Source organism: Lepidochelys kempii, chromosome 15, assembly GCF_965140265.1.
Source record: "Lepidochelys kempii isolate rLepKem1 chromosome 15, rLepKem1.hap2, whole genome shotgun sequence".
Lineage (NCBI taxonomy): Eukaryota > Metazoa > Chordata > Testudines > Cheloniidae > Lepidochelys > Lepidochelys kempii.
In genome coordinates this window covers 26,826,816-26,850,297 of record NC_133270.1, presented here as the reverse complement: position 1 = coordinate 26,850,297, position 23,482 = coordinate 26,826,816, and the positions used below count along the sequence as shown (strand labels likewise).

Here is a 23,482-nt window from a genome sequence, read left to right as displayed (position 1 = left end):
AAAATGTGTGGCAACATTGTATGTAAAGTTATAAGATTCTACTGTATAACATTACTGAGACATATTCCAAGTTTAGAAAAACACGCATCCCAGCTTGGAGAATTGAGGGGACACAGGTCCATCAGTCCAGATTGTACCCTGGGTAATTCCATGGATATTACACTGGCTAAAATATCAGTGGAGATGGGGGAAGCACAGCTTGGTCATGTAGAGAACTGTGTAGGGTACATACCCTACAGGTTCAGGCATGTGTTTACTTGCCTGAAGAGTGGCTCACCATCTACACTGCTACATATAGCTATGCTGGGGGCGTATAGTGTATCCATTCTACACACTGCCATAAGGAGCGTGCAGTGTAGGGGTACCGTTAGTGTGTTCATGAAATGCAACATGTAAATGGCATGTGCCTTGTAACAGACACATAGAAAGCATTTGACAGCTCATGAAAAGAATATGAACCCTGTTTACATGTGAAGACTCCTTTTTAGTGTGGTTGTTTACTTCTGTGACCTTCGAGCTAGCACATCACCATCCCCTGTCTCATAACCTGTAGTACCATTTCCTGCTGTACACGTCCACCTAATCTCTTTTTACTGCAGTCTAAACTGACCTTATGTATATAAAAGAAAACCTCCTAAGCCCCGCTTCCTAGTCTCTTCCTTGGAGGTAGTCATTAGCTTGCATGTATATGGAGCCATTTTCTACAGTGACTTGATGTAGCTCTCATTGCTCCTTGTGTTTACACTGCTCTAAAGACTAGTTGGTCTAATATTCTTCCCTAGATAGCTGCATGTAACTTCAGTTAAGCGAGTATGCCCAAATGTATCTGCTGGACTTCTCTCCTAATGGTAGAGCCCAGCGTCAATTTTTAACAGCCTGATACCTATAGATAAGTGAAGCATCAACTGCAAGTTGTATTCTTGATTAGTTGCTTTTTCTGTGTCTTTCCATGTACAATGTTATACTTTTCTATTAGGAGTTTTACACCTTTCCATTACCCAAGAGCCTACAATTTACAGTCCAAACCCAAATGTGACTTTTAGTTTTGGAAGTTCAACTTGCTAATTTTATGGCACCAGGCTAACTCTGATGTTTACAGTCTCTTGTTAGCATTTAGGTGTGTTGTGCATGGCCTGTGGATTACATTTACTAGAACATTAACTTTTTTATGTTCAGTTATGGAGAAAAAATTGAAAGAGAGGGAAGAAAAAGAACAGCAGTTGACTGAAGCTAAAGCCAAACTCGAGAATGATATAGCAGAAATAATGAAGTCCTCGGGAGATAGTTCTTCTCAGCTGACAAAGATGAATGATGAGCTGCGGTTAAAAGAAAGGTATCCCGTTGCTGTCAGAGCATTTTCCTGCCATTTGTTCCTACATTTTTTGTCCTTTTGTAAGTAGCTATGAAAGCTCATCCTGAAACAAATCTGATTCCCGTTGATATGACAACAGAGCTTGTGCCATCAAATTCATTCTGTCTTAAATACTCTGTACATATATCGGATTTAAAAGACACTTGGTTTAAAAATTATTTAATAACTTCTTATTTATATAACAACTTCTGGCACTTTTGAAACTAAATGAATATACTTTTTCAGGGTTTGAGTATCATTGCATTTCTTTTAGCTTAGACACAGAAAGTAAACTATACAATTTCTGGTTCTCCTGCACAAATACAATGCATGCAACCCAAACACTGCAAGAGAATGTGTGTTTGTTTTGAACATAATTTAATGCAAACATTTCTGTTTTTGCAAAACCCTGAACTTTGGGGTCAGATTTACCCTTACATTGGTACTTTTGTGTGCATTGAATCTTGTTACTGGTGCATTTAATTTGATAGAACATTCTGTGCACTTTTTAGTGATTGAACAAACCTGTTTCTAAACTTTTGGTCTGTACTAAAGATGTAATAGAAGCATGCTGCAACTTGGAGAGAGCTATGTGTCTGTACATTAGTTACATTTTCAGCAAAAAGTCATTTTGCTAATTTCTGATTTATTTATTTTTTAGAAAGCTAGAAGAACTACAAATTCAGCTTACAAAATCAGATGAGAAGTCAGCTCAGCTGCAGGAAAATATGGAACAGACAACACGTAAAGCTGAACAGAACCATCAGGAAACACTTAAGAATCATCAGGCTGAACTGAAGAAAATGCAAGATAAATTAGTAGACCTGGTAAGAAGAACTATAGAAAAAGCTCACTAGTTATGTTGGAAAGGGTATTTAAAAACCTAGATTTCTGATTGCATAAAAATTGCTCTAAAATCTGACAGGAAAAGCAAATTGAGAAAAGCCAGAATCAGTGCAAGGATCTGCAGATGACGCATGAGAAAAACAATTCTGAGATGGTTGCTGAGCACAATGCTGCCATCAAAGGGCTTAAACAGAATCTACTGGACACAGAAGAGATGCTGAAAAGTGCAGAAGAGAAAACCAGAGACTTGGAAAAACAGGCTGAGGAGCTGAAAAAACAAGCGGAACTTGCCAAAGTACGTATGTCTTTTAAGCAAGTAGAATCATAGAATCATAGAATCTCAGGGTTGGAAGGGACCCCAGAAGGTCATCTAGTCCAACCCCCTGCTCAAAGCAGGACCAATTCCCAGTTAAATCATCCCAGCCAGGGCTTTGTCAAGCCTGACCTTAAAAACCTCTAAGGAAGGAGATTCTACCACCTCCCTAGGTAACGCATTCCAGTGTTTCACCACCCTCTTAGTGAAAAAGTTTTTCCTAATATCCAATCTAAACCTCCCCCACTGCAACTTGAGACCATTACTCCTCGTTCTGTCATCTGCTACCATTGAGAACAGTCTAGAGCCATCCTCTTTGGAACCCCCTTTCAGGTAGTTGAAAGCAGCTATCAAATCCCCCCTCATTCTTCTCTTCTGCAGGCTAAACAATCCCAGCTCCCTCAGCCTCTCCTCATAACTCATGTGTTCCAGTCCCCTAATCATTTTTGTTGCCCTTCGCTGGACTCTCTCCAATTTATCCACATCCTTCTTGAAGTGTGGGGCCCAAAACTGGACACAGTACTCCAGATGAGGCCTCACCAATGTCGAATAGAGGGGAACGATCACGTCCCTCGATCTGCTCGCTATGCCCCTACTTATACATCCCAAAATGCCATTGGCCTTCTTGGCAACAAGGGCACACTGCTGACTCATATCCAGCTTCTCGTCCACTGTCACCCCTAGGTCCTTTTCTGCAGAACTGCTGCCTAGCCATTCGGTCCCTAGTCTGTAGCTGTGCATTGGGTTCTTCCGTCCTAAGTGCAGGACCCTGCACTTATCCTTATTGAACCTCATCAGATTCCTTTTGGCCCAATCTTCCAATTGGTCTAGGTCCTTCTGTATCCTATCCCTCCCCTCCAGCGTATCTACCACTCCTCCCAGTTTAGTATCATCCGCAAATTTGCTGAGAGTGCAATCCACACCATCCTCCAGATCATTTATGAAGATATTGAATAAAACCGGCCCCAGGACCGACCCCTGGGGCACTCCACTTGATACCGGCTGCCAACTAGACATGGAGCCATTGATCACTACCCGTTGAGCCCGACAATTTAGCCAGCTTTCTACCCACCTTATGGTGCATTCATCCAGCTCATACTTCCTTAACTTGGTGACAAGAATACTATGGGAGACCGTGTCAAAAGCTTTGCTAAAGTCAAGAAACAATACATCCACTGCTTTCCCTTCATCCACAGAACCAGTAATCTCATCATAAAAGGCGATTAGATTAGTCAGGCATGACCTTCCCTTGGTGAATCCATGCTGGCTGTTCCTGATCACTTTCCTCTCATGCAAGTGCTTCAGGATTGATTCTTTGAGAACCTGCTCCATGATTTTTCCAGGGACTGAGGTGAGGCTGACTGGCCTGTAGTTCCCAGGATCTTCCTTCTTCCCTTTTTTAAAGATTGGCACTACATTAGCCTTTTTCCAGTCATCCGGGACTTCCCCGGTTCGCCACGAGTTTTCAAAGATAATGGCCAGTGGCTCTGCAATCACAGCCGCCAATTCCTTCAGCACTCTCGGATGCAACTCGTCCGGCCCCATGGACTTGTGCACGTCCAGCTTTTCTAAATAGTCCCTAACCGCCTCTATCTCCACAGAGGGCTGGCCATCTCTTCCGCATTTTGTGATGCCCAGCGCAGCAGTCTGGGAGTTGACCTTGTTAGTGAAAACAGAGGCAAAAAAAGCATTGAGTACATTAGCTTTTTCCACATCCTCTGTCACTAGGTTGCCTCCCTCATTCAGTAAGGGGCCCACACATTCCTTGGCTTTCTTCTTGTTGCCAACATACCTGAAGAAACCCTTCTTGTTACTCTTGACATCTCTGGCTAGCTGCAGCTCCAGGTGCGATTTGGCCCTCCTGATAACATTCCTACATGCCCGAGCAATATTTTTATACTCTTCCCTGGTCATATGTCCAACCTTCCACTTCTTGTAAGCTTCTTTTTTATGTTTAAGATCCGCTAGGATTTCACCATTAAGCCAAGTTGGTCGCCTGCCTTATTTACTATTCTTTCGACTCATCGGGATGGTTTGTCCCTGTAACCTCAACAGGGATTCCTTGAAATACAGCCAGCTCTCCTGGACTCCTTTCCCCTTCAAGTTAGTCCCCCAGGGGATCCTGGCCATCCGTTCCCTGAGGGAGTCGAAGTCTGCTTTCCTGAAGTCCAGGGTCCGTATCCTGCTGCTTACCTTTCTTCCCTGCGTCAGGATCCTGAACTCAACCAACTCATGGTCACTGCCTCCCAGATTCCCATCCACTTTTGCTTCCCCCACTAATTCTACCCGGTTTGTGAGCAGCAGGTCAAGAAAAGCACCCCCCCTAGTTGGCTCCTCTAGCACTTGCGCCAGGAAATTGTCCCCTACGCTTTCCAAAAACTTCCTGGATTGTCTATGCACCGCTGTATTGCTCTCCCAGCAGATATCAGGAAAATTAAAGTCACCCATGAGAATCAGGGCATGCGATCTAGTAGCTTCCGTGAGCTGCCGGAAGAAAGCCTCATCCACCTCATCCCCCTGGTCCGGTGGTCTATAGCAGACTCCCACCACTACATCACTCTTGTTGCACACACTTCTAAACTTAATCCAGAGACACTCAGGTTTTTCTGCAGTTTCGTACCGGAGCTCTGAGCAGTCATACTGCTCCCTTACATACAGTGCTACTCCCCCACCTTTTCTGCCCTGCCTGTCCTTCCTGAACAGTTTATAACCATCCATGACAGTACTCCAGTCATAAGTAATTGCTCTATTATCTCTCTCCTTACAATGACTTACTCCTTTACCGTTTAACCTAACCCATCCCTATTAACTTTGGGTTTTGGTGTTCACTCAGCGAAAATTTATCAACTAGATGAAGTATTATTAAGGAAAGGACACCTACACTATTGACTACTAGATAATCTTTTTATCCATATTTTAATTTAATACAAAGTATGGTACTTAGCAATTAACTTTATATCCTCATAGATTTCTGTTTCAGTCAGAGCCAGTTGGAATTAAATTTTATTTCTCTTTAATAAGGGATTTTAAGCATCTGGATTTTAAATAATTAAGTGTACTTAGAAATATTTTCTTTACAGGCACCTTGTTACTGAAATTTTGTTTTGTAAATCAGTTCTATGTTGTGTATAATTATTTTTCCCTTAGCTTGATTTAAATAACTTTCACTGATTTTTTTCTCTGTTTCCTGGATATTGTTGCTTGCTTTCATCTCTCATTCATTGTTTATTTGCCTTAAGCCTTGTGTTATGTTACGCTTTGGCAGAATATTCAGTGTATAAATTGACACACGAAAGTTAAAGTATCTGACATATTTCTGATGTAATATTTGAACAAATTAACCTTTTTATGATAAGGTATCATGGGTACATTACCCATGTAGTATAAACACTATATAAAGTAACTAGAAGTCAGTATCTAGTATAGCTCTATGGATTAACTGTAATGCAACTCATCCAGGTATTGACTAAATCTTGTTTTGTTTTCTACAGTAGCTTTTTAAAATTGCTCCATGCTTAATCTATGTACATGGTATCATTTAAATCACTTTTTTTGGGCAGGGAGGCGTTATTGGAGCTGTCTTACTAAAAAGCCAGACTCTAGTATGGATGAACACACAACTAGTGCATCTTTAACATAACTATCATTAATTAATTAGTTCCACTAGGCTGTCTCACTAGCTAGTCATTGTTTTGTAATAAAAATGGCTTTAACATTTTTCAGCAGTTGAGATTACCCAGAGACTTGTGTGTGTCAGTATATACGCTTTTTTAAATTTAAACTATAATAGCTCTATTTGTCCTTAATCCATACTTCTCATTTGTCTGTTTGACTTCATTTTTGTTTCCCTTCTCCCCAACTTTATTTCTTTAGTCTTTAACTTCTGTGTTAGCATCAGCCAAAAAAGAGAGTGAACTAATGTCAGACGAGATGAGGGGTTTGATATCAGAGAAGGAGATTCTGGCACAGGAGGGAAATGCTTTAAAGTTAGAGAAAGGTTCACTATTATCAAAACTACTAGAGTTGGAATCCAAGCTTGTGTTGTTGCAACAAGATCAGGAAAAGCTTTGGACAATAAATGAAGAACTTGATTCAGAAAATAAAAAGATCTTAAAGGAAAAGCAAGAAGCTGAAACTAAAAGTCAACAGGAAAGCACAGAAAAGGCAGCATTAATTTCTGAGAAACGAAAGTTACTTATTGAAATAGGGACAACACAGAAAGATCTTCTAAATATAAGTAGAGAAAATGATGCTCTACACTCTTCAGAATCAGTACTGCTCCAACAGCTGGAAGAACTTCAGACCAGCAAAGACGCTTTGGTTCTGGAATCTCAGAAGCACATTAAGGAAAGAGAAGAACTGCAGGATAATCAGAAAAAGCTTTCTGAGGAGAGTGCTACTCTTCTTAAAGACAAGGATGATGTCATCCAGAAGCTGAAAAGCTCTTATGAGGACCTGGCCAGAGATCAAAAGGAACTCCTGCAAGAATTATCTGCTCTGGCTGCAGAGAGAAATTCAGTCTTGGATAAAAATTTGGCTCTTGAAAGTACATATGTGGTCTTAAAAAATGAAAGGGATGATCTGTTGCAAAGAAGCCAGGACCTGCGATCCGAAAAGGAAGCACTCCTTAAAAGTCAGGAAGAGCTCCATGTAAGCTTAGAAACTGCTCTTAATGAGGAAAAGACCTTAAATATGAAAACTGAAGGACTGCAAGCAGAGCTAGATGCTGTGGTTAAAGAACTTAAAAAAGTTACCAAAGACAATGTAGAGTTGCAGTCCTCCCATGCTAGTCTCTCTAAGCTGCTTGAAGAGATTAAAGCCAGTAGGGAGACAACAGACTCCGAATGTATCCAGTTACTACAGGAGAAGGAAGCACTCTCTTCATCTGAGCGGAGGCTTTTGGCCGAAAGGGAGGAACTTTTAAATGAAAATAAAGCAATTGTGGAAAAGCTTGCCAAGACCTCAGAAGATGTCACCTTTGCTGAGAAAGCTCTAAATGAGAAAATAAGTCAACTGAGCAGAGAGAAGGAATTGGCTTCTCAGAAGTCAGTGAAACTTAAAAAGCAGAATGATGCCCTTCTCAAAGAAAAGGACATGTTAGAAACTAAATGTACAGAGCTGCTCACTGAAAAACAGTCTTCTGCAAATGCACTGTGTGACTTGAAAAGAAAACATGACCTGGACATCTCCGCCAAGAGAGCACTCATTCAAGAGAAGGCAAAGCTCCAGAGTGTCATGGAAAGCCTCAAGAGAGAATTGGACAAGAAAACCCAAGAAAATCAAGAACTAGTAGCCGATAACTGTGAACTTTCAAAGTGTCTGAAAGAGGCTCAGAGTGCCAAAACACTGCTAGGAAATGAACTTTCTGCTGTTTCACAAGCCAAGCAAGTCCTGATGGCTTCCTTCAAAACCTGTTCCTCCAGTAAGGAAATGTTAGCCAAAGAGAGGACTGAACTGCAAGAAGAATGTCAGAAATTAAATGAAGAGGTCAATATTATGCAGGAGAATTTAACAATAGAAAGGGAAGCTAGAAAGCTGGAAAAGGATTCATTCTTACTGGGACATGCAGAACTTCAGAACACCATCAGCTTCTTAGAGAGGGAGAAGGAGCAACTAACAGTTAAAAATGAAGAATTGCTGTCGGAGAAACAACTGCTGGTTCAGGAGAAACAAAAATCTGAATCCAAACTAGAGGAAATCATTAAAGAAAAGGAGGTTCTCAGCACAGAGACTGATCAACTTGCCTCCAATATTGAAAAACTAAAGAGTGATTTTGCTTCCTTGACTAAATCGAAGGCGGAACTCCAGGACTTGCATGCCTGTCTCTCCAAGATCCTAGAAGATCTTCGGCATAGCCACGAGGTGACCGAATCAGAGCGAACGAAGCTGCTCCAGGAAAATGAGAGCCTGCTTGCGGAACAGAAGAATCTGACCATGATAAAGGAAGAAATCCTGAAAGAGAAGGAGAAATTCTCTGAAGACTATTACAAACTGCATGATGAAGTCATGCTTTTAGCACAAACTAATGGTGACCTTTCAGCCAACCTACTGGTGTTACAGAACAAAAATCAGATGCTACTGGTGGAGAAGGACAAACTTGCTTTGAAACTAAAGGAAACCGAGGCTCTTCAGACACATACAGTAACACAAAAATCTGAGGTATTGAAACACATTGTTAAACCAGTCAAGTACAGTTACTAACACTGAGCACTAACTTCAATGGTTTTGATGTCTGCACTTTAATTGCACGACCAGCACTTCATCTTAATGTAGACAGACTGGAATTATCTTCCCTCTTGCTATATTACCCTGTTTGTCTCAAGTTGTCTGTAATGATGAGTGTGAAAGATCTTTTAACACCCATAATATAAAACAATTCTATGTCTAATCATAAGGAACTATGTTGTCGCTGAATGCTGTAAGAAAACAATTTTGAAACTGTGAATAAAAAGGAAAATGTTTTTTTTTCCAAATTCTATAGGAGAAATTTAACATTGGTAGAAAAAGTACTTTCTAGCTAACTGTAAATGGGCATAAATGAACATGATTTTAGACTTGGTGCTCACCTTACCTTTTTATTTTAAAAAAATTGAATAAAAAGAATATTAGTTTAAATTTACACAGTGATATAAAACAAAATCTCAGTCCAGTATATGTAATTGGACAAAAGGAATTGCAAGACAATCCCCTAGCAGGCTTGGGTTTTTTTAGAACGTTCAAAACATGTTGTAATAAATTGCCATCTGAGTGTGTTCTTTTTATTCACAGTAGTGTTTACATTCACCACCAACAGAGCAGTAAATAGAACTTTGAGCCAGACCTTGCTTGACTTATAAACTGTAAAACCACTTAAAATATGAATTTTGAGAGGCGTTTTTTAATCCCAAATACTTTCAGAATATTTTATTCCAATCTAAAGCTTTGTGTATGATCTTCAAAGATTTAATTTCACAAGGGCAAGTCATCATTGACAATGTTAAAGTAACATGTAACATTAACTTGATAGCTAAATCTTTTTTGTTCTCCTATTTTGACTTTTAGGATCCTCTCACAGCAAATTTAATACAACTTCTCTTTATAATTCCACATCTTTCTAAAAGATCAGTCTGTTGGTAGTGAATATCTACTGAAGAACTATGATTATAAGATGTTTGGGGTGTTTAAGGGTAATCACAGTGGATATAATTAGGGCCATTCAGGGATTTAATGAAAAAAAATCAACCTCAATGAGGACACAAGCATGGGATTGTAATTTATTTCTGCATGGAATTTGACCTTTTAAGATCTGTTTATACTTTATGCAGCTTCAGAATGCAGATAATTTCCAGTTTAAGTTATGAAAATGAAGCTGTTTAACATATTTGATTCAATATGGGCAAGAGCTGGCAAGTAACTGAGTTCTGCATAAAGTATACAGAATATAGTATAATGGCTGGTCTACTGCATTGGAGTGTTCCATCCAGTAATAATTCTTTCGTATATTTAGGCTGCTAAAATGGCAGAAGATGCTTTGCAGGTAGTGGAGCAGGTGACCAAAGAGAAGGATGCCCTTCATCAAGAAAAGATCAATACGCTGGCCTCCTTGGAGGACTCCAGACAGACAAATCAGAAGCTGCAAAATGAAGTAACCGCTTTTAAATGTTTATATATGAAAATAGTCACAAAGTTCTTTAGAGACTTTCTGGTATTCCTTAAAATGTTCCTGTATTATAATTCATATGAAATCTACATGCAAATATCAAAAGCACTACAATTTATCAGTGAATATGTGCTCTTTGAGGTACCTATACTTCCCATACAACTTTAGTCATATGTTGAGCTGGACATGTGATCACTTCCTTCTGCTAGTCTGAATCTGATCTTTGCAAGTGAGAGGTGGTTTGAAACCCATTTTTTCTGTATATAACAAATGACCTAAAAAGAAAAAAACTGTAGGTGCGGGTTTAGTTTTTACTCTTTAGTCCAGAAGTGTTTTTTTTAAAGTGCCTAAATCAATAGGATCACAGCACAGGGGACAAGAGAAGGGGAAGGGAATATGGCGCAGTGGAGGAAAGGAGAAGAATGGGCTGAATAACCTTTGTCACGGTCTCACCACGGATCTCATCACAGCCATCTTGGCATAGGCTACTAGATAGTGTAATACATAAAGAAGCTGCGGGTACTAATATAACTTTGTAGATTACATGCTTCTACCGCTCTAATGTGGTGTGTCCAGCTATAATTACAAATACCCTGTTACTTATATGCTCATGGACCCTGGCTCTCCAAGATACTGGAGCAGCATTTATCTACTATGATGAGAGATGCAGCATGGTACAGTAGGCAGGGCACAGATACAGAAGATCTAGGTTCTAAGCCTGGCTTCATCAGTGACTCAGTGTGTGGCCTTGGGCAAGTTGTTTACAATAACTTCTGTGCCTCAGTTTCCTCATCTTAAGTGGATAGTCCTTCCACGCCAATAAAAAGCGCTACAGAAGTGCTAACTAATAGTAGCATTAATAATCCACAAAAGTTCTCCCCTCCTAATCTAGCCTACAAAAAGTTTTTAGCTTCTGTGCATGGTTATTAAATGATGCTCTGTGTGACCTGAAGTTTCACAGCAGCATCTTCATTTCTCCTCCTCTGATTTATGTATTATTATTTATCATTTACTATTTATTATGGTAGCACATTAGAGGCCACTCTCAAGATTAAGGCCCTACTGTACTAGGTGCTGTACAAATACACGTGAAGTTGCAATTCCTGTCCCCAAAAAGCTTGCAACCTAAGAAATACCACAGTACTTTTCATGATGATTCTGTTTCCCCCTTTTTTTAACACTGCACTGTTTTTTGGTAGTGGTGTCTTCAATAGCACCTTAATCTCTTTTCCCCACATGTTGCCTCCAGGCTGCAGAGATTCAAGTATAAACTGACTGTTTGAAATAAAAAGATGTGGGGAAACGTACTAGAGCCCACTGGCTGGTAGAGGCTGTGCTGATGATTCTCTAGAATTTTCTGATGTCTTTAAGATAATGAGCATTTTGAATGCAAAATGCGAGACTAACCTAATGCCATAGGCTTCTATCTAAATATAATTTTCGATGATTTCAAGGCAATGTTGATTGCTTAGGAGAGATGGCATTATTAATGCCAGAAGTGGAATTTCTGGGTTGTTTAAAATAAAAAATCCACAATTCTATAATGCCATCGAAGTAGCTGGAGATTCTGTTACATAAGGTAACGTATTACTGAGTGCTTGTGAACAGTTGAGGTTTACAGTCTAAGTGCTTACATGATAGATGCAGGCACAGTAAATACTAGAAGGCTCTCTACAATTTGTGCCAAAACAACAAGATCTCTGAAAAGAATGGATTTTCCATTATTGCAAACACAACATCCAGCCTACTATTTCTCACTGATTAAGGTACAGTAAAGCTTAACCATATGGTTAATTATGTATGTTTTTACCTAAGATCAGGGGGAAAAACCACTATACAAATAGCACTCCATTATAATAAATCATACTGCATTAATTTTGCTAAAAACGTTGAGTTGTAGGTAAAGTGCTTACACAGGTAGGTGATCTGTGTGAAATGTGGTGGACAGATTTCTAATGTTCTTCTACTTATAATATTATCAGTTAGTCTTAAATTAACCTTTAACTTGCTATGCTGCTGGAATTGCATTGAACATAGTTAGGTTTGTTACACTTTTGTTAGTCAAATACTTCCCTGTGCAGACAGACTAATTTAACTCTTCACTCACCAAGACTTAAAAATAAAAAAGTGCAACAGTTCAAAACATCAGGCCTCCATTTTCACAAGTGCTTGACTATTTATTTACAAACATTTCATTTGAAAATTATATGATTCCATGAATTTTTAACAAGATTTCCTTCCCTCCCCCCAAGCTGGACAAACTTAAACAAAACAGCCTGAAAAACGAAGAGGAACTTAACAAGTCAAAAGAACTTCTAAATCTGGAGAACAAGAAAATGGAAGAATTTAGAAAAGAAGTGTAAGTATTTAAATGTTTGTTGAACCTTTGAACTCTTCCATAGTTGTTCTGTGTGAGTATGTAGCAGTTAACTTTCAAAATGAGTCTTTTTACCAGTTCATCTACAGTATCCTCATTTATAAAACAGAGGTACTTTGTTACAATTCACTACTAACTTGGCTTCTGAAATATGTAAAACATGGAAACCAAGCACTGCCATGGCTCTCTGAAGGTTACTGAATTATTTGTGGAGATGTTTTAAATTATGGTGCATTAATTGAATTAGTTTGAAGTGGTATACAGTTCTGCCACATGGGGGCACCAATTTATTTAAAAAGCATCAATCCAAACAAATCTTGCAGCATGTTTAAAATATGTTTTTGGTTAAAGTGTTAGTGGTTCAAATGATTTTGTACATATTATATCTTTGATTTTTATTTTTTATCAATGGCTTATTTATCAAATTTGCACATACTGCCAGGCAAAGCCTGGTTTTTCTAACTTTTATCAGAGAAAATTCACCATGGTATGTGTAAATCAAGTTGTCTGTCTGCTGTCTTCTCTCAGGTCTTGTCTAGCATAGGAAAATATGTGATGTTTTAAAATGTGTCAGGTAGCATGTTGTTAAACACCACTTAGCCTCAAGTGTAGATGGAGCTAAGCGTGATAGCTGACCATGGTCCATTCCTAATCTAGACTGCCTTAGCCTAGATTTTGAAATTGGAATGTAGCTGGCAATGAGTGAAGCAGAGTGTGCTGCTGTTTGGGCTCACATTTATCTTGACTCTAGAGTGTTAATGTGTTTTGTTAATAAACTAAATCAATAGGACTCCAAAGAAAATGTAGGGAGTAGGTGTATCTGTAGTAACAAAGTGCCTTAGCTGAGGCCATCCCAGGGCAGTACTAAAAGAAACACACACAGTCTCTCTGGTTTAAAGCCCTCTGGCCACAATTTGATTAGTGCATGTTAACCTCTGAATAAAACTATTAGCTCATAATTGGTATCCAGCAGCCTAAAACTGTGTCCCTCCCTGAACAAAGACACAACATGGCTACTGGCCCCTCAGTGTCCCAAGCTTTAGAGACCTGGCACACTTAACCTCAGGTCTCCAATCCCACCCTCTCTGTGTGGGGGGAATTTGGTGACCTGCTGGGGAGATTCAGAACCTGGAACTTGGACTGTAGGGCTGAGATAATTGCTTGAGATTTTCAAAACTGTGCAGGGGATTTTTGCCCCACACTTGACTGGTGCTCTGAGATCAAGGCAGTCGAGGCAAGGAGAGACGGTCTTTCTTGCAGAACACACAACATTAATGCTATGTTCCAGCACTGGCATCGTGGTACTGATTTTTCTGTCCTTTTAAAAACATAAATGGCCCCTTCTGGTGTGACAGGATTTTATTCCATCAGTAATTCCCACCTGCTTCAGCCCTTATAGAAAATGCCAAGGCAAAGTAATTATTTCCAGACTAGTTGCTCTACTCCTAGAACCCCAAGAAGTTAGCAGATCCCATATTTAATTAAAAATTATTCTTCTGCAACTTGTCAGGCAAAAATTATGTATAGAAATTGCTGTTTAGGCTTCCGTGTAGGGGACTTCTAGATAAAGAAGATTGGTTTCCTCTCACTTGGTCCTCTTATGATTCTGTTTAAGGCAAACCTTAATCATAGCCAATTGCTGAACATGGTCTCTAATTACCTGTGATTTTGGACTTGGTAACTAATCTAATTTGACAGGTAATTGTAATACTGATTTAAGATTATTACATTATAAGTACTTTGACATGTAAACAAAGTAATTAACATTGGTAAAGGATGGAGCTGAATTTTGCAGCTACAGCTTTCCTTGAATTCCTCAGCAGTCTGTGATTGCCAGAATGCCTTTGGGATGCCCTGTAGGTGATGGTAAACTCTTGTAATTGTGGAGGGGAATAATGCAGGAGAGCCCTTTCAATAGCCAGCTGTGGCTCTGTAGGTAGGGAAGTCTTTCAGTGGAAGTGGTAACCATTTTTGCAAAAGAGCATAATGTATAAAACTGGGCACCAGAGAAACAGTGATACTGATTGGATTTTACTTACCTGGTTAATAAACACCCTGTCAAATGCTCTTTTGGACATCAAATAAAATTCTCAGATACAAATGAATTACAACGGAATTCTGCAGTTTCACACAAATCCGTGCCACTATTTGTGTGCCTTTAACATCAGGAATCTGACTTCCTGACACACTAGTGCCAAAATCAAAAGTCAAAGCACTGATATGGACTGCAGCACAGTAAACAAATGATGTTCAAATTAGATGTGTTCCTGCCTTAGCAAACAGATTCATACCAAGATAATTTGATTCAGTGGTGTGAGCCAGCACATTAAATCCAGTTTAACTAGGCTGCCTTAAATGAGCATGAAAAACTGCATCAAAAATTGTTTACACTAGAGCCTGATCTTTAATAACTAATGTAGCTATGGCATAAGATCTAGGGAAAGGACTGGAAAATGTTTGCGTTAAGTTTAATACACACCACACCGGATTACTTTTAATGTTGCTTGATAAAATGTTCATCCTATAATAAGAAATACTTTTGTTTAAACTGTAATTTAGCGAGTTAGACAATAATGCTCCTGTTTTGTGAATCCTGTTACATAAATGTATCCCTCCGGGGCACATCAGCCATGGGTCATCGTAACATATTTTAGTATTCTAGTCAGTGTTCGACTGTGAAATATTGGCAAATATGACCACTGAGTATCCCTTTAGGAAAGCAAAATACAATGGTAAAAAAACTGCCTAGATGAAATAAAATGCAACTTTTTTTTTAAACATCCTGCCAACTTCTGTAGGTACCTTATTAAATGACACACACAGACTATGTAACAGGCTTTTTTTTTAAAAATACATCTGTTAAAAATAATTATTAAAAAAGTCCAATCTTCTCAACAGCAACATGGATTAATGAAACTTGAAAATCCTAATTTTTTTTTTTTTTTTTTTTGCTATTAATGTTTGTTTTTGTTGTGCATTTCACTGTAAGGACCACGAAAATAGACTAGTCATCATTACGTTTCGGCTCACCTGACTTCATCTGTTCTTCAGTGTTTGGGTTGCAAGCCATTCCAGAGAATATTTCAGTCTGAACAAATGGAGTTTCCCTGATAATTTTAATTTCAAACATTTCTGTTTGTGTTAGATTTGGTTAAAAACTCTGGGTATGTTTTTGTGCCTGTACAGGGGGGTGGGATGTTAGAACTACCTGACTGTCTCTTCAGACATAAATAACATCATTTCAAACAAAATTTAATACCATAAATTAGCATATTTCTAAATCCGAGGGTTTTTAAACTCTTGGAGCCATGTAGAACTGGTAATAGGACGCTGAATAGACTTTCCCTTGCAGTGGTATCAGATGCATTTCAAGGAAAAGGAAGTAATTGTATGTTGTGCTCCCACCGCTCTCTTTTTCGGGGTTCAAGCCATCAGTGTGCATTTAAGGTGTAGATTGTCACCTTTATAATAGATCCTGTTAGACACGTGACCTAGATGTATTTTTCCAAGCTGTGAAGCTGATTCTCTCCCACAGTCTTTTCTTGCCTGTCTTGTTCCTATGGTAACCATGCACTCCCTGTCCTTGCAGAGAAGTGCTGAGACTGGCGGCTGCTCAGAAGTCCCAGCAGCTCACAGCCTTGCAAGAGGAGAACGTTAAACTTGCCGAGGAGCTGGGCAGGAGCAGGGACGAAGTCACAACTCATCAGAAGGTAGGGTGGCTAAACACTTAACTGTTCAGTGCTAGAGGATGCTGCAGTTTGATTGTTTAAAATAATCCATACTGTTTCCATGGATGCCTGTATGACCCTGTAATGCGTGTTTGTGATTTAAAGGGATAGTTCATTTCAAGAGTGTTTAAATACATTTGCAAACCACCTCCGTTAGAAGGTTAGAATCATAGGATGGTGATATGACCCATAAAGAGTCTTTATAACAGAGATGTCCATTTGAAGGCTTCAGGTAAGTGTGAATAAAATGTGCTATAGCCAACTCCATATGCAAGGGTCTACTAAACAGACACTCTAGTGGGAGTATTTTTATTTTCCAAACAACTTACTTTTTACATCCTTTCCCCCCTATATTAAGAGAAACTGTAGTTGTTTTTAAAAATCCATCCTTCCAGAGAGAATATTTTAAGGTGGTTTGGAGAATACTGTTCAAAACCCCTTTACTATGAAAATGGTGGTGGAAATGTGCACATGTGCGTGCTTCTGTATTGGGTGTAAATGGTGGGTATTAGAGGACTGGGGTTGGTATAAGGTTTTCTGGTGGCAGTGTAAAGTCTGTAAAACTCTACTGCCTTGTACATGTCAATAGAACCTTAAAATACATTTATTGTGGATGGAGCTTATTACATTGGTACTTGCAAATAAAGATTTAGAACTTAACATTTAAGTGGCTTAATTGAAACTCTAGATCTCACATAGAATAATTCTGGTTATGTTAGAACCTCTTCCTGAAGTACAACCATTTAAATTATTTTTTCAAAGTTTGCATTTGAACTACAGCACCATGCCCTCCGACAATAGCGTGTCTCATTCTAGGACATGACGTGCAATGTGAAAAAATAAGGCTCAGAGCAGTATGTGAGCCGCTGTCAGACATGTCGCCATTGCATACAGCATTTGCCTTTGTGACAGCACTTAATGTGGTGTTCTGTGTTTTCAAGCTTTACTGGAAGTCTCCCTTTCAGCCCTGCTGCAGAACCTCATGCTCCACCAAGATTTGAGAGGGCACATTTTCCTCAAAGCACCTCTTAGAGCTGAAGCCAGAGCAATTTCTAAGTCCTCTTGGGTGCTGTGACAGGAATAGTGCATGGAATCATTCACTCTACAAAGTGCTTTGAAAGATGATTGCAGAATGTCCCTGGCATGCAGGCTCTCACCCGCCTCCTGCGTAGTGGTGTGATAATAGGATGCTGTCTTCTTAAACAACCAATGGGAGCCTTTTTTCCCTTTCAAATTATGTCCGAGCCTTTGCAGGTAGCCAGCTCCTTTCTTCAGACCAACCACAACTAGAAAAGGCATCCTCGGCAGCAGGGCCATCCATTAATCCATGGCCTTCAGTGCATGGTCCAAGGAACCAGGCTTTGGGAGGTCCGAGGGAGAATGCTGCAGTAGCCCATGCAGCTCCTGGACTGTCTTCCCAGGGGGATAATAGCAGTCTGGATCACCTAGTTATGGATCTGCCAGCCTTAGCTCTCCCCAGCCAGCCCCACTCCCAGTCCCCCCACAAACACACATGCTCTTTGACAGCCAGAAGCCTCTGTGGAGCTGTGCTTTGTTGTTGGGCAGAGGAGTGGACCTCCTGCCAGGCTCATCTAATCCTGCCATCCTGCACAGTGTAAATTTACCACTTCCATTGCATCCAAGGCTCTCTTCCTATGAGGGGAGCGCAGGAGTTGCCCCAAGGCACTAGTATCAAGGAGTCTTCCAAGGGCTTGGAGGAGAAACAGCTTACATGCTTACTGTAGCCATTCATATCACATGAAATCCTCCTTGGCGAGGAAGGAATCTTAGTAATAATCTGAGCCCTTGAAACACTGAAATGCTGGCTGCTGGGTTTGCTCCCTCTGCTCGTCAGTCCACATTGCTGCAAACCATGTAATTCACAGTGCCTATTCGAATACCAGGGAAATGACCTCAGGGGTAATTGTGCTGTGGTACAAAGGAGCAAATGTGAATTGGTGCCATGGAAAATGTAAATTGTAGTGCCACATAACTCTTTAATGCAGCTCCTCTCAGCTCAGTTTTGGTTAGCTCAAGGTTGTGTAATGTGCAAGATCTCTGCTTAGCAAAACTTTTATCTGTTTCTTGCTTTGGATGGAACTTGGCTGCTTAGAATGAAGTCTAGCTGTTCATAAACTAATAGCAAGCCTCCAGTGAGATAAAAGGACCAATATCCTTCCCTTAAAAATAGTCCTTTGCACACCACTCCTGAGCACCTCTCAGATGTGTCTAATTCTGAAATCCAAGAAAAACCTTGTTCTCCTCATAGCTCTGATTCTCATAATGAAGTCAACTTGCCTTCTGAGAGGATTCTAGCTCATGAAACTCTGCCCTGTGCTAACACAATCCCACCGAATCCCATCACCTTCTCCCTTTTACTATCACTTGGGTAAATGTACCATTACTGGGACAGTGATGCTAGCATGTAGGCCTCCTTTCAGGATTCCATAGTGCAGGTCTCTGCGTTTCTCTCTCTATGGAGGTAATAGTGAAACTGCTCCAGAGCCCCTGTAAGGGGCTGGATTCTGTTCAGCTTGGAATGAGAATGTTGTTAACTGAATGAGCATGTCAGGATAAGAGTTCCTATCCTTTCAGTCCATATGGGGTCCAAGCAGATGGTGTAGGAAAGCTCTCAGAGTGAGTAACATTGTAAGGTGAGTCCATGAAGAAGGAATTTTAATATAGAGCATTGCTACACTGGGGATGCTTTATAGTGCAAGGTAAAATTCCATCTTAACCAGGAGAGTCAGCTTTCACATAGAGTTGACCGTAGACCCAGTCTGCCTTTTTGTACAGTGGATATTATTCAAAAAATAAGGAAAGAACCAAAATGTAGCAATATTTTGCTCTTTGATTTTTGTGCCTTTTAAAATAGAGTAAGACAGGTATCAAGCATATGTTGCAAGTATTTTGAGCAGTCACTATGGTAACCATATAAATTCTAGCAAGAGTGTTAGTCAACTGGGTTAGTGAATCTATGGACACATGACACATTTTGCAAAATTAATGAATACAGTGTCATGAATGATTTATCCTGACATCTAAAGGTTAAAGTGGCTTATGCTGCAGACACTGAGGGGGTTTCATCTATATTGATCCATAAATAATTAGCTATTTGTAATTAGCTAAAGGATTCCCCAATCAGATACATACTGAGCTTATGTATGAAAAGCTTAGGGAGCTTTTCTGGCTTGCAATGTTTTTATGTTGGTGCTCTCAGGCTTCAGACCAACACATGAGTTTTAACTTCAATGAAGAGATTGTGGAAAGATCTGTTAGCTCATCTTATCCACTCCTCTCTAACCCTGCTCAGTAAGGTAGGTGGTGTCTGCTTGAGACCGACTTCTTAAAAAATATGCAGTGGAGCAGATTATTGGAAAGAGAATGATCTCTGAGTGGGAGGAAGAAAGGGCATCTGTCATGACCCTGGCCTCAGACACCAGCTGCCACCACCAAGCTTCTCATTTGAAAATGTTACCTCAGGGCACGCCTCCCTCTGCTTCCTTGTTACAAGGACACTGTCCTCAGGAGCAGGAAGTCCCTGACAGGGATGGTAGGTGCTCCTTGAAGGCCACTGCAGAAATCCCCAGTCACAACAGCTCCACTCCAGACTGAATTAACAAAGTTGTAATGTATTATTTACAATTAAAATCTTTGCATGAACTTAATATTGAACAGTTGGACGTTCCCACTATCCTTTTCAAGCCCCAGAAAGTCTTATTTCGTACTTCAGTTCAGGCTTCCTGTTTGTAAGTTATGGACTCCAGTGTGCTTCCAGTATGGTCTCACCACTGCCTTCTTGGCATTCTGGATCTGTCAGCCCTAATGGATAAGTTCCAGGAGAGAGCCTTCTTGGCAGCTTCAGCAACCCAGACAACACCACCTCCCACTGGCCAGTCTCCACACTCTCTCCCAACAGTCCTCCGCCAACAGCTGACTTTCAAACGAAGATTCCAGGGTGGTGCTGGCAACACAGTGGGCCCTCACAGCGTCCTGAGGATTCAAACCCCTATCTCATTTCCTCCCACATATTTTATCTTTCACACACTTTGTACCTAAAATAATATAAACCTAAAACATACCCTAACATTCTTCACAATAATCTTTCCATCTCCCTTTCTACCAACAAGCTGCTCCTTGTGACTTGGTCCATACAGCAGACTGCATTGGCTCACCACCCCCCAGGCAGGTAACGAAAAGGGAGGCCAAAGTTCCCTTCTTGACTTGAAACCCACAACTTCATTGATGTTTTCTTTTCTGTTTCCATCTTGTCATAAATGCTGTGGGATTTGCAAAGCTAGACAGGAGCAGGAGTAACTTCTGCACCCATGGAACTGTTCAGAAGGCAGCTGAGCTGGCAGCAAGGTGGCAGTGTGACGTGGGAAAGGGATGCACATTTTGGGGGCATTATGATTGTGGCTTTCAGGGATTTTCAAAGTCTGAAGAGAGTAGAGAGCAAAAGGAGTTAAGCACTGAAAAATGAGGCCATCCCAGAGGGAACCCAAGCAACTGGATGCTGGACTGTGTTACTTGTTGGTGCGAGGTTAATGCTGCACAGGTGGCCTGTGGGGAGCTGCAAATGATGCCTACTGATGAAGGAAAGCAAGTTGTTTACTCCAAGAAAAGGCAACCAAAGGGGTGTGATCCACAAGTGTCTTATCTGAGGATGAGGGATTTTTAAAAATATCTCAAAGGGGAAAAGTGATTAGCTGGGTGAATGGTGGACTTAGAGAGGGCTGAGATTCTGGACATAGAATCCACCTACCCCCATTGTCCTCCTATGTGATACTCATGTACATGGTCCCCTACCTATGTGAGCATTGGTTAAATATGTAGCTTTTTAAGGACACCGTTTCTTTCAGGACTTTTAAACTAAACCCTTCTCCCTGCAGAATTTCACTGCTTCCCCACTAGCTTCTACAGAAGCACAGAATTCAAGGAGATAATATAGCCTGCTTGTGTGTAGGAGGCAGACAACAAATCCTCAGAAGCAGGGGGTGTGCTTTGTTCTGTCAGTGAAATTGCTATTTTTGACTTCCAACGTGCTCGCAGGAATATGATGGCATATAATCCAAAGATCCCTGCTATTGAGGTCATTTAGCAGGGTCTTGCACGGCTGCTGGCTCTTCCATACGATCAGTCTCCTATAGAAGGAGATTTTGTTATTTTCTGAGCCTTTAGATAATTCAGTGGCCTTAGTTCTCTCTCTTGGTTCTACTGCTGTTCAAATGAATACATAAGCAATGTCATGTAACGTTGTACCCCAGCAATAAGAGAACCACCAATCCTAAAACAGGAAGCCTTACAGTACTTGAGGATGGGCAATGAAAATTAACATCCTTGTGACCTGAACTTATCCTCAGACCTGAGGATGACAGACAGACCTTCACTCCCCCTATAATTTACTTTGCTCTGGATGCCCAGTATGCGCAATCTCTTTGGACACCCTTATGTGCCACTGGCATTCCCAGGAGTAATTTAATTTGATGGTATTCCACATCTGGTCTGCACTGCACATTGAATAATGATTAATTGGTATAAAACAAGGGCTCACTGAAATGATGAAGAATTTCATCAGACTGAGAGTGACCTAGTTGCTATCTTTCTAATAAGGTCTCATTTAATCCATGTACCTTCTCTGTTGATCACTGCTTTCACACCCAGTTTATGTTAACAGTTTTTCCTGATACCATGTTTGGATGATGGGTTGCAGTTTACATCACCCATCATTGGTGAAGTAGATGATGTATTGTTATAAAGGTGCCTGGACTCTTGCAAACTAGTTGAGCCTATTTGCACTCATTAACCCAGGCCACTGGACCTGTAGAGGCAGTGTTTTCCTGTGCAGCGTGTCCTGGTTATGCCTACAAGTGCTAGTTAACATCCCTGTTCATTGAACAATCTGTGATTATATTTATGTTGCCCCTGGAGAAAACAAATTACTTTGCCAAAAATGTTCCATGCTTCAGTAGCCGCGGCAGACGTGGGGAAACTAGGATATGTTAAATTGAACAAACCATTTGATTCTTGGTGTATTCACTAAATGCTCACTTCTGATGTTTATGTTTTAGCTGGAAGAGGAGAGATCTGTACTCAATAACCAGTTGTTAGAGATGAAAAAGAGGTAAGCTTTTCCAGGTGTGTGTGTGTGTGTGTTCAAGTATACAGTTCTGTGGAAACCGTAACAAAATGTAATACAAAGCTAATAGTACAGAAAAATGTGGTTCTTTTCTTCCTATCCTCCAGTAGTGAAATGTACTGGGACTGTTGCACAGTTTGGCATTGAAATAATTTTGCATATGGAATACTAAAAATACATGCAAACAATATTTTTACTATTTTCCACGCTAAAAGTTGGGTGAAAATGTAATTGGCTTAATATTAGGACACATTCAGCAGAACTTAATCTAGTATTTACCAGCTGCTGTTATTCAATTAACTGTCTCCTACCTTTTACTGATGCTAAATTCTCCTAATTTCAGTAACCAAATAGTTTAGTGATATTTTTAGTCTCTGCCAGAGTATTAGATCGCTTACACATCTGACAAATGCACATAAGGCAACTCCCACTTATTTCACCACTGTTTTTACATACTATGAGATTGTTCTGGATTGCTGGGACTCCTCCATTGGAAACCATATTCTCCAGTGAATGGTCCCAAAGTACAAACTTTACTCCGGTCCCATTTAATGTAGTGTTTGTTAAGGAAAACTAGAAAGCTCACTTGGACAGGTACCATCGTGTGAGCTGTACGTAGGAAAAACTGTAGATTTGTCTTGGAGAAATTGTGTGATGCTTGGGGAAGGATCCTGCTCTTCACAAAACTGATTCCTCTGGCTAACAGAGGGATCATTAAGCTGAACTCTATCAAATAAAACAGTAAAATTACTACTTTTTTTTTTGTAATTTTATTGGCAGGTATCAGATGTCATCTTAATATTCATGCAAAGATTCTTAGTTTTACTTCTAATGTGTTGACCCCATTTTTGTTCCCTAACCACTTGATTTCCTTTGGATGTGCTATGCTCTATTACATTTTGCACTTTTCCAAAGGACAGTATGTACATGGTATATTACACAAGTAAAAGCAATGGATCTGATCATTATAATAATGCACAGATGCAAGATCATAGAGTATCATAGGACACTGAGACCTTAACTCATTCTGTTACTAGGATCACCCAGTATCTAGATCAGCAGTTCTCAAACTGTGGGTTGGGACCCCAA

The 23,482-nt window shown here is 40.1% G+C and overlaps 1 protein-coding gene across 21 annotated transcripts in view; it reads left to right on the top strand.

Moving 5' to 3' along the window:
* Positions 1-23,482, top strand: part of CLIP1 (CAP-Gly domain containing linker protein 1) — a 120,880-nt gene that overhangs the window by 84,897 nt on the left and 12,501 nt on the right. For 16 of the 21 annotated variants that reach the window (XM_073313331.1, XM_073313327.1, XM_073313330.1 and 13 more), the window contains 8 exons: positions 1,177-1,333; positions 2,013-2,178; positions 2,277-2,492; positions 6,384-8,669; positions 9,997-10,134; positions 12,402-12,508; positions 16,116-16,236; positions 22,326-22,378. In XM_073313331.1, the coding sequence (XP_073169432.1) occupies positions 1,177-1,333; positions 2,013-2,178; positions 2,277-2,492; positions 6,384-8,669; positions 9,997-10,134; positions 12,402-12,508; positions 16,116-16,236; positions 22,326-22,378 (3,244 nt within the window). The remainder of the gene's footprint in view (positions 1-1,176; positions 1,334-2,012; positions 2,179-2,276; positions 2,493-6,383; positions 8,670-9,996; positions 10,135-12,401; positions 12,509-16,115; positions 16,237-22,325; positions 22,379-23,482) is intronic. The other 5 variants (XM_073313343.1, XM_073313341.1, XM_073313342.1 and 2 more) reach the window with 1 other exon arrangement.